Source organism: Saprolegnia parasitica (genome assembly GCF_000151545.1).
Source record: "Saprolegnia parasitica CBS 223.65 unplaced genomic scaffold supercont2.92, whole genome shotgun sequence".
NCBI lineage: Eukaryota > Oomycota > Saprolegniomycetes > Saprolegniales > Saprolegniaceae > Saprolegnia > Saprolegnia parasitica.
This window is the reverse complement of record NW_012156486.1, coordinates 105,503-116,207: the sequence shown is the minus strand read 5'-3', so window position 1 is coordinate 116,207 and position 10,705 is coordinate 105,503. Positions and strand designations below refer to the sequence as shown.

General features: G+C 56.2%; 4 protein-coding genes across 4 annotated transcripts in view; all 4 read right to left on the bottom strand.

Moving 5' to 3' along the window:
- Positions 1–717, bottom strand: part of SPRG_21173 (isoleucyl-tRNA synthetase) — a gene marked incomplete at both ends in the record, with an annotated part of 3,484 nt that extends 2,767 nt beyond the window's left edge. Inside the window, 2 exons of the mRNA XM_012352122.1 lie at positions 114–293; positions 343–717. Coding sequence (XP_012207512.1) covers positions 114–293; positions 343–717 — 555 coding nt within the window. The remainder of the gene's footprint in view (positions 1–113; positions 294–342) is intronic.
- Positions 718–1,143: 426 nt separating this feature from the next.
- On the bottom strand, positions 1,144–3,802 carry SPRG_21172 (TKL protein kinase; the record flags this gene model as incomplete). Its single annotated transcript, XM_012352121.1, has 12 exons — positions 1,144–1,810; positions 1,873–2,308; positions 2,360–2,416; positions 2,463–2,701; positions 2,758–2,823; positions 2,870–2,932; positions 2,982–3,041; positions 3,086–3,148; positions 3,204–3,269; positions 3,321–3,392; positions 3,443–3,508; positions 3,561–3,802. The coding sequence occupies 12 exons, from the start codon at positions 3,800–3,802 to the stop codon at positions 1,144–1,146; spliced, it is 2,097 nt and encodes a 698-aa protein (XP_012207511.1).
- A 2,539-nt stretch (positions 3,803–6,341) lies between these two features.
- SPRG_22306 (TKL protein kinase) lies at positions 6,342–9,072 on the bottom strand (the record flags this gene model as incomplete). The annotated part of the gene is made up of 12 exons (XM_012352124.1): positions 6,342–6,996; positions 7,053–7,584; positions 7,636–7,677; positions 7,725–7,963; positions 8,011–8,079; positions 8,134–8,196; positions 8,246–8,305; positions 8,353–8,415; positions 8,471–8,539; positions 8,595–8,666; positions 8,717–8,782; positions 8,831–9,072. The coding sequence occupies 12 exons, from the start codon at positions 9,070–9,072 to the stop codon at positions 6,342–6,344; spliced, it is 2,172 nt and encodes a 723-aa protein (XP_012207514.1).
- Positions 9,073–10,134: 1,062 nt separating this feature from the next.
- The window catches only part of SPRG_12643 (TKL protein kinase), a gene marked incomplete at both ends in the record, with an annotated part of 2,797 nt that continues 2,226 nt past the window's right edge, over positions 10,135–10,705 (bottom strand). Inside the window, one exon of the mRNA XM_012352113.1 lies at positions 10,135–10,687. Coding sequence (XP_012207503.1) covers positions 10,135–10,687 — 553 coding nt within the window. The remainder of the gene's footprint in view (positions 10,688–10,705) is intronic.

Genomic DNA, 10,705 nt, shown 5'->3' with positions numbered 1-10,705 from the left:
CGCCGTGCCCGACGACGGCGACCAGTACACGGGTTTGTAGCCCTGCGAGATCAAGCCGTCTTGCACCTGCATGTACGTTGCATCGATCACTTATAGGAAGTCGTAAAGGATACCATCTTCTTGAAGACATCGTACTGCTTGACTTCGTACGACGGGTCCATCGTGTGGTACGCCGTGCCAGGCGCGCCGCTCCAGTCGGCCAAGACGCCCCAGCGCTGGAGATCCTTCTTCTGCGCGGCAATGGCCTCGAGCGCGAGCTCGCGCGAGTGGCGGCGGATCTCGGCCGGGTCCATCTACCTCCACTGCATAAGCCATGGTCCTTCTAAGCATTCGGTTGCGCACCTGGTCACGGTTGGTGTCCTTGAGCCGCTCGAGCGCCTTGATCTCAATCGGGAGGCCGTGGCAGTCCCAGCCAGGAATGTAGTCGATCTTGTACCCGCGCTGGAGCTTGTACCGGTTGAGCATGTCCTTGAGCACGCGGTTGAGAAAGTGGCCCGTGTGCAGCGACCCGTTCGCGAACGGTGGCCCGTCGTGCAGGAGGAACGTCGGCGCGTCCGAGCGCTCGGCCGCCTGGGCTGCATAGAGCTGCGTCACGCAGCGCGCGTGCAGCTGCGGCTCGCGCACGGTCGCGTTCGCCCGCATCGGGAACTCGGTCTTGGGCAGGTTGAGCGTCTTGCGAACGACATCGCCGACGGGTTTGGGTGGCTTCGGGGCCATCCTGCTCCAATTGCGCAAAACGGCAAACTCGAAAATGGCCAATCACAGCGAGCGTATCTTGCGGCATCCGGATAATACCGGATACGCGATTCGTTCCACGCGGTTCGGTGATGCGCATCAAACAGATCCAGTTCTAGCTCTATAATTGCTGGTAGACTAGCAAGATATATACTACCTGTTCAAAGCCTCGACCATGCCCACGCGACCGACTGCCGTGAACGCAGCGGTCTTCCATCAACGGCACACTAGTTGGCCCCGAGCTGGTGATGCGCGCCATCCTTCTCTTGTCCGACTGCGAGGACATCGACACTGCATTACGCAGTTTCATAGCATTCAACTATAGCTCTTTTTCACACAGACCCATTTCTTACTTGATTACATAGGCGTGGGAAGATTCTGGTCACCATCGAGCGATTCTAGCACTCGCTAGATACGCACTTCCGGCTTGCAGCGGCTCAGCATCGCCGACAACTGCAGCGCCGTCGGACGGTCCTCTTCGTAGAGCGAGAGGCACTGCAGACCAATCTCTTTCACCCACGCCGGCACGCCGTGGCCGTCAAACGTCGGGTGCAACTTGCCTTCGCGGACGTGATTCAGAACGTAGTGCTGCGGCAGCGCCTTGCCCGAGTCCGGGTGGCGCAGGTCCGCGTACGGCACTTGGTGCGTCGCAAACTCGGACAAGATGATCCCAAACGAGTACACGTCGGCCGGCGCGCCGTAGTTGGTGCCCGAAATCACTTCCGGCGCCATCCACTGGTACGTGCCAATGCCGTTGGTCATGAGATCGTCTTCTTCCGCGACCCGGGAGGCACCAAAGTCTGTGAGCTTGGTGCCCTTGACCGAGTCGAGGAGGACGTTGCGGGACTTGAGGTCGCGATGGATGATCGGCGGCTTGTACGTGTGGAGGTAGACGAGACCCCGGATGATGCTGAGAATGCACTGGTACTTTTGGTCCCAGCTAAACTGCGCCGGCGACTGGTTGATGAGGTAGCTACGGAGGTCGCCGAGGTCCATAAACTCGACGACGCACTCGATCTCGATCGGACGGGTCCAGCTGGCGCCGACAAACTTGACAATGTAGTCGCTGCTCATCCTGAAATGTACAAGTTGTCAGAGTTCGTTGCCACATCGTGATCGAGTTGAACGTACTGCGACATGAGGACGATCTCGTCAATGAACTTTTGAACACTGCGCGCCTCTTGGTTCTTCATGCGCTTGATCGCGACCTGCTTGCCGCCGTACGAGCCGAGCCAGACTTCGCCAAACGCTCCAGAGGCGAGCGGCTTGTTGGAGGTGACGAAGAGATTCGAGAGCTCGAGACGGTGGTGCAGTAGAGGCTTGACGTCAAGGATGATGTCGGCGTCGGGGTAGCCGAGAGTGCCGCGCGACCGGTTGGTGCCGTTGGTAGCGCCGGTTCCGTTGGTATAGCCGCCCGTGCCATTCGTCTCCTTGCCGTCGTTGGGCGCTCGGTACGGAAAGTCATCGGTGGGCTGCCCTGGCTGATGCTGGCGCTTGCGGCGAATGATGAAAAAGGCAATCACGGCGACGACGACGACGCCGCCGACGGCAACACCGACGATCAGGCCCGTGTCTACGTCGTATCGTTAGCAACTGTTGGTTGCCGTTGCCGATGCAGACGTACTGCTGCCACCCGACGTCGACGGCTCGGTCGTCGTCGGCTCGGTCGTCGTCGCGTTGCCTGCTCGTCAAAATGAGAAATGCTACCACGGAGCTTGGCATCGTACGTGACGCAGCCATGACGCATGCGGTGACAGAGACCTTGGACGTGCTTTCCCAGAGCTTCTTGATCGAGCCGCCGGATGTTGTGCACGCAGCGGCGTTGGTTGCCACGGCGTAGTTGATGGTGTACCCCGCCGGCGTGTCGGTGAGCTTTTCTCCGTTCCATGGCTGCAGTGCATTCAGCGCCTTGTACGAGGGTGCGTCGAGGTGAATGTCACTGAGCTTGGAGCAGTTGACCATGCTCCTATTCAGCCGACGGGTGGTGAGTACGTCTAGATCGTAGCGCTCTGCTTTGTGTACACAAAAGCAATATCGGAGAATTGAATGTTCATGATCTTGGTCAAGTCTTCGTTGTTGGACATGTTCCTACAAACCTTCTTGAGCAAGCCGAGATGGCAAGAAACATTCTTACAAATATTTGACGCTGCGCATGTCGGCGTTGCTTAGCGTCTTGAAAGTGTTGGCTGCGATGTTCCTATCGGTATAAATGGTAAACACTCGAAAAGTGGCGCATTGAATCGTACAAAAACACAAGATTATTTGGCAAATACACCAGGTCCGTGAGGTAGTTGCTCTGAATCGCCCTACAAGATACGATAAGGTGCGACGGAATGAGAAGAGAGCGTACAGTTTCGTAAGCGTCGTCGGAAGGAACTGCGGAATGCTGTTCATCATATTGTTCATGAGCACACTACAGATTTCATCCATGTGAGCAACTTGCCCTCATCGTTGCATCAGTAGCGTACATGAGGTCGAGATTGGTCGGCCATTTGATGCCGTTGGGAAGGTTGACGGGGCTGTTGAGAATTTCCCTAGCGCCGCGTTCGTCAAGACAACATCACTGAAGACCCAGTGGCACGTACAAGGTCTTGACCGAGCTCCACTGCGTCAGCGCCGTGTTGTCAAGGTCGATCTTGGTCACATTGTCAAAGGTCCTAGCACCGACGTCTTTTCAGCACCCACACGGAGGCGAAGGCGAGCGGACAAGGTGGTGACGGTGCCGGGCACGGTCATGCGCGCAATCGTGAGCGATGCCGAGTTCTTCATGGTCCTACAAAGCGTCGTGAGAAGGCGTGCTTGTCGTGTTGGCTTGCTTATCGCACAGTTTGTTGGCTGTGTAGTCGGCCAAGTTGCCGACGCCAGTCCAGCCCGCAAACGTCTGGATGGTCCCGTAGTCGGTGGTCACCTTGCGGTCGCACCTGTTGTTGGTCGCACAGAGCGTGATGGAGGCCGAGCAGTTGCCGTCGGCGACGAGCACCCAGCCCGACGGGTACTCCTTGTACGGGCAGACCGCTGCCTGGGCGCCGGCGATTGCCGCCACAAGTACGAGCTTGGCCGCGAGCATGCTTCTTGGCGAGTGAGAGTTGCACGTCACAACCTCGTGCAACAGCTGGTGCAACAGAGCTCTTTCGAAGCCCAGTCAAGTTGAATCGACCACCCTGACCCTGGGGGTCGGCTCGGATCGGGACGGGATGTGGGACCCAATCAAATGCGAGGCTGTCGAGCAATACGTCAATCGGATTGGCTGGATTGAAGTCGTGTCGCGTATTGGCGGGGACGGGACCCCGGGGCAGACCCCAGGGCCAGACTTTACGCCTTTGTGGAATTCAAACCACATGGTGGTGGGCCCATAAAATCTCGGAGGTTGTGACAAGTGTCGACGTCAAGCGAGTTGCGAGAGTCTCTGAATCGTCGGGTCTCTCGGTACGGATATAGAGTACCGTCGGTGGTGCTCGACGTTCGACTTAAACGGATCTCGTTCTGAACGCAGCAACGGTGACTTTCGGTCGACTTTCGGTGGCGCTTTAGAGTGGAGATGGCGCCTGCCCACGCTCAGCGCCAACGACATCCTCGTCATATATTGTGCGCGTGTACTCTGCGTGCGGCGGCGACACGGACTACTTCCTCGACATGATCAAGCTTGACATGCTACGTAGCCTGCCCCACACCTCGTATTTCATTGGGGGTACCATGCGCAGTAGTTTCGCTTGTGTAAAAGGTTTGTGCATGGTGCCGTGGAGCCTTTTGATTAAAGTGTGGTATCGGGGCAGCGTGCTATCTAACGGTGCGTCGGTGTCGTAGCGTGGACTGATTGGATGCCATCAATCGTCGGTGTTCGGTTTCATGTACAATGTACACATTCAGCACACCCTGCCCAATGCAGACACGCATTCACATGGCAAATGTGTGCTGGGCGCGTGCGCCGAACGCGTACGGTGTGGGTTCGTCCAACAGATTGTGTGGGTGCTGCAGCGGCGTCGACGTCAAATTTTCTTTTCTTGCATGGCGGTGAGGCTGGTGCATCGTCCCGATCCCGCCAAGTTGTTGTCTGCTAAAGAACCTTCATACCTTTTCAGCACTCGGGTCCAATATCGCATGCCGGACGCGTCTTGCTTAGGGGCCACAACAGTTTGTTGCAGCGATCATCAACCTTGCAGGGCCAATGGCGTCTATTCGCTATGTACTCATGTTATTACCCGGTCCAGCTATTCTACCCGTGTCGTGACGCAGTGCCATAACTTCGTCGCTCAGTTGCATGCCGTTGTACACGCGCGATTTCCCAGAAAGTGCAGCACCTAGACGTCGCTTCCCAGGTGTCGCCAGCCAAATATCATCGCAGCTCCTTGGCTTCTTCCAAGGGAATAACTTATTTATGCCCTTGCTCCCGCACGCCGCCCGACACTGGCGTCCCAACATGACCGGAGCTTCTACTACTATGAGCTTCGCGCGCAAATTTCAATTCACAATACTAACTGCAAACGCTACGCTCATCCATTGCATTATCGCGCTCAGTATCCTACCGTGCACTATCGCGGGTGCACACGCTACACTCGTGGTCGGCGCATCGATGCCAAAACACTCGCTACGTTCGCACGTGGCCTAGGCCCCAACCGCGCCTCATCGCCATAACCACCGTCATCGACCCCTCTCCGCACCGCGCCACCGTATCGTGACCGAGCGTATCCTGCACTTATTGCAGGTGCACAGGCTATGCTCGTGGTTGATCCCAAAAGCACTCGCTGCGCTTGCACCTGGCCTATGCCCCAACCAAATCCAGCTATGGTCGGATGCACTCGCTTCCTACTATGGGGCCACCGAAATGCCCAGATATTTTACTGTTGAGTTTCGACTCGTGCGACACAATCTGAGACTCAGATTCAACATCAACTTGGTTTTCGAAAGAGCTCTACCGTCGGTGGATGTCGCTGGTGAGAAATCAAAATGCACATGTGCGATTTCCGTTGGAGCGCTTGTTTTGTATGCAGAAAACACACATTTCTCACGGACCAATGGGTGGTCGAATACGTGGCAGCATGTGAAGGCACGACACGACGACGGGTTCAAGGACCTTGGACATTGCATCGCAGGATTGTGGATGCGACCACGAGGTTCCTAAAAGCGGATAGGGACAGCTCACCGGGTCTCGGAGCATTGGGAGTGGCAACTGGAAGGCGATTCGTTCTGCGGCATGCATACTTTGCCGTCAGTACTTGCTCAAGGCGTACTACGGGAGGCCTCCTCGTCCAGTGAGTCTGTCGCTCGTGCTTTGAAATCAGGTGCTTCTTCTGAGGGCATGACGCCTACGGTACAATATCAATCGATCGGTCTGCACGCTACCGTAGCCACTCGCTACAGTAGCTCCAACCAACTGTACGTTTGAGCAAAAACAACTTTTGCTCGCTCAAAAATGGCCGATTGAGCTGATTTTTTTATATGCAGAAAGGTCTTGGATTGAATACGCGTATGGCGGAATCCATTCTCAATTTCAATGCGTTTTGATGGCTTGAGAAGCACGGGAATGTTACGCATTATTATGGCTAAACGCGGGTATTTGTTATGTAACAAAGCTACAAATACTAGAGCTCCACCCGCCGTATCTTCTCTCACGGCTTGCAGCGGCTCAGCATCGCCGACAACTGCAGCGCCGTCGGACGGTCCTCTTCGTAGAGCGAGAGGCACTGCAGACCGATCTCCTTGACCCACGCCGGCACGCCGTGGCCGTCAAACGTCGGGTGCAATTTGCCTTCGCGGACGTGATTCAGAACGTAGTGCTGCGGCAGCGCCTTGCCCGAGTCCGGGTGGCGCAGGTCCGCGTACGGCACTTGGTGCGTCGCAAACTCGGACAAGATGATCCCAAACGAGTACACGTCGGCCGGCGCGCCGTAGCTGGTGCCCGAAATCACTTCCGGCGCCATCCACTGGTACGTGCCAATGCCGTTGGTCATGAGATCGTCTTCTTCCGCGACCCGGGAGGCACCGAAATCCGTGAGCTTGGTACCCTTGACCGAGTCGAGGAGGACGTTGCGGGACTTGAGGTCGCGGTGGATTATCGGTGGCTTGTACGTGTGGAGGTAGACGAGGCCCCGGATGATGCTGAGGATGCACTGGTACTTTTGGTCCCAGGTAAACTGCGCCGGCGACTGGTTGACGAGGTAGCTACGGAGGTCGCCGAGGTCCATAAACTCGACGACGCACTCGATCTCGATCGGACGGGTCCAGCTGGCGCCGACAAACTTGACAATGTAGTCGCTGCTCATCCTAAAATGTACAAGTTGTCAGAGTTCGTTGCCACATCGTGATAGAGTTGAACGTACTGCGACATGAGGACGATCTCGTCAATGAACTTTTGAACACTGCGCGCCTCCTGGTTTTTCATGCGCTTGATGGCGACCTGCTTGCCGCCGTACGAGCCGAGCCAGACTTCGCCAAACGCACCGGACGCCAAGGGTTTGTTGGAGGTGACGTAGAGATCCGAGAGCTCGAGACGGTGGTGCAGTAGTGGCTTGACGTCGAGGATGATGTCGGCGTCGGGGTAAGCAAGGGACCCGCGCGTGCCACTCGTGCCGTTGGAAGGACCGCCGGTGCCGTTGGTACCGATCGTGAGGCCGCCAGTACCCATCGTGAGGCCACCGGTGCCGTTGGTGTAGCCGGTACCGTTGGTGTAGCCGGTTCCGTTGGTGTAGCCGCCCGTGCCGTTCGTCTCCTTGCCGTCGTTAGGCGCTCGGTACGGAAAGTCATCGGTGGGCGGCGCTGGCTGGTGCTGACGCTTGCGGCGGATGATGAAAAAGGCGATCAGACCGACGACGACGATGACGCCGACAGCAACACCGACGATGAGGCCCGTGTCTACGTCGTATCGTTAGCAGCTGTTGGTTGCCGTCGCAGACGCAGACGTACTGCTGCCGCCGGGCGTCGGGGGCTCGGTCGTCGTCGCATTGCCTAGGCGTCAAAAATGAGAAACGCTACCATGGAGCTTCGCATCATACCCGACCCCGCCATGACGCACGCCGTGACAGAGACCTTGGACGTGCTTTCCCAGAGCTTCTTGATAGACCAACCAGCGGCCGTACACGCAGCGGCGTCGGTCGCCACCGCGTGGTTGATGGTGTACCCCGTCGGCGTGTCGGTCTCTTCGTCTCCATTCCACGGCTGCAGCTTGTTGAGGGCGGTGAACGATGACGCATCCAGCGTAATGTTGGTGAGGCTCGAGCAGTTGATCATGTTGCTACGAAGATAGTCAGCAAGAAGGAACCTCATGCGATAGTTCTGTACACGAAGGCAAGCTTGGAAGACAGCTGCACGCTGGCAAATGTCGTCAGATAATCATTGTTGGGAATGTACCTACAAGCAGCCGCTGTGGTGAGAATCGTAAAAGCGGGATTAGGGGAGAGCTACAGGTATTCGAGCGAGCGCAAGTCGACGTTGCTAAGGGTCTTGAAATTGTTGGCGGCAATGTTCCTATCGGTAGAAATGGTAAACACTTGAAAAGTGGCGAATGGAATCGTACAAAAACGCAAGATTTTTGGGCAAATAGACGAGGTCTGTGAGGTAGTTGCTCTGAATCGCCCTACACGATATAATAAGGTACTCTGGCGTGAGAAGAGAGTACAGTACAGTTGCGTAAGCGTCGTCGGAAGGAACTGCGGAATGTTGTTCATCTTGTTGTTCATGAGCACACTAGAGATTTCATCTAAATGAGCAACTTGCCCTCATCGTTGCATCAGTAGCGTACATGAGGTCGAGGTTGGTCGGCCATTTGACGCCGACATTGGGAAAGTTGACGGGGCTGTTGAGAATTTCCCTAGCATCGCGTTCGTCCGTAAGTACACCATTCTCCACGATCAACTGTCTCGTACAAGGTCTTGACCGAGCTCCACTGCGTCTGCGCCGTGTCGTCGAGGTCGATCTTGGTCACATTGTCAAAGGTCCTAGCACCAACGTATTTTCAGCACCCACACAGAGGCGAAGGCGAGCGTACAAGGAGGTCACCGTGTTGGGCAAGCTCATGCGCGCAATCGTGAGTGACGCCGAGTTCTTCATGGTCCTACGAAGCGTCGTGAGAAGGCGTGCCGTGTTCGCTTGCTCATCGTACAGCTCGTCGGCCGTGTAGTCGCCTAGGTTGCCGACACCAGTCCAGCCCGCAAACGTCCTGTTGGTCCCGTAGTCGGTGGTCACCTTGCGGTCGCACTTGTTGTTGGTCGCACAGAGCGTGATGGAGGCCGAGCAGTTGCCGTCGGCGACGAGCAACCAGCCCGATGGGTAGTCCTTGTACGGGCAGACCGCTGCCTGGGCGCCGGCGATTGCCGCCACAAGTACGAGCTTGGCTGCGAGCATGCTTCTTGGCGAGTGAGAGAGACATGCCTCCAAGATGCACGTCACAACCTCGCACAATGACGTCGGCGGGTGTCACTTGGTGGAAATCAAAATGCACATGTGTGATTTCCGTTGGAGCTTTTGTTTTGTATGGAAAACACACACATTTCTCACGGACCAATGGGAGGTCGAATACGTGGCAGCATGTGAAGGCGCGACACGACGACGGGTTCAAGGACCTTGGACCTTGCACATTGCAGGATTGTGGGTTGTGGATGCGACCACGAGGTTCGTAAGAGTAGACAGTACATCTCTTTGGTTTCATGCTACTGCCACTAATAGCACAGGGACAGCTCACAAAGACTCTTCTCCGAGCATTGGGAGTGGCAAATGGAAGGCGATTCGTTCTGCTGCATGCAATCGTTGCCGTCAGTACTTGCTTGAGGCGTACCTCCTCGTCCAGTGAGTCCGACACCTTGAAATCAGATGCTTCTTCTGAGGCCACGACGCCTACGGTAGCTCCTACGGTACGATGCCATTCGATCCAATACTCTGCACTGCCGTGGTTCCCACGCTCACTCTGATCGACACATCCGAGCCCAAACACAAATGAAAGGCATGTTGCGTCGCCAAAATATAAACAAACAACCATGAGCGTCACTGTACACAGAAAGCGGAGCTCTCTCCGGGTTTCGAACCGAAACTACCTGGATGCCGCGATCCCAATACATAGTCCCGTTGGACACAACATCCTGCTACATACATTTACTTGCTTGGTATGTTTACAAGGTACCATGACCAGGGTTGAGAATGCCCCAAGCATCTTCCTACCTACTTGACACAACGCCTTTCCAGTATTACCCGCCTGTTGCTTGAACCAGCGACTAGCCATGGCTCGAACCGACCACTATTAGTACAGAATTCGAAGTAGCATCTTATACAGACAGTACTGGCATTATTGGGTTACGAAAGTGACAAAATGAGCCACACATTTGCTCGATCTTGATATCAATGTTGCGTTGAGTACTACAATGTTATGAAACAAAGCTACGAGCAATAGAGCTCCACCCGCCTTATATTCACTCACGGCTTGCAGCGGCTCAGCATCGCCGACAACTGCAACGCCGTCGGACGGTCCTCTTCGTAGAGCGAAACGCACTGCAGACCAATCTCCTTGACCCACGCCGGCACGCCGTGGCCGTCAAACGTCGGGTGCAATTTGCCTTCGCGGACGTGATTCAGAACGTAGTGCTGCGGCAGCGCCTTGCCCGAGTCCGGGTGGCGCAGGTCCGCGTACGGCACTTGGTGCGTCGCAAACTCGGACAAGATGATCCCAAACGAGTACACGTCGGCCGGCGCGCCGTAGTTGGTGCCCGAAATCACTTCCGGCGCCATCCACTGGTACGTGCCAATGCCGTTGGTCATGAGATCGTCTTCTTCCGCGACCCGGGAGGCACCGAAATCCGTGAGCTTGGTACCCTTGACCGAGTCGAGGAGGACGTTGCGGGACTTGAGGTCGCGATGGATGATCGGCGGCTTGTACGTGTGGAGGTAGACGAGACCCCGGATGATGCTGAGAATGCACTGGTACTTTTGGTCCCAGGTAAACTGCGCCGGCGACTGGTTGACGAGGTAGCTACGGAGGTCGCCGAGG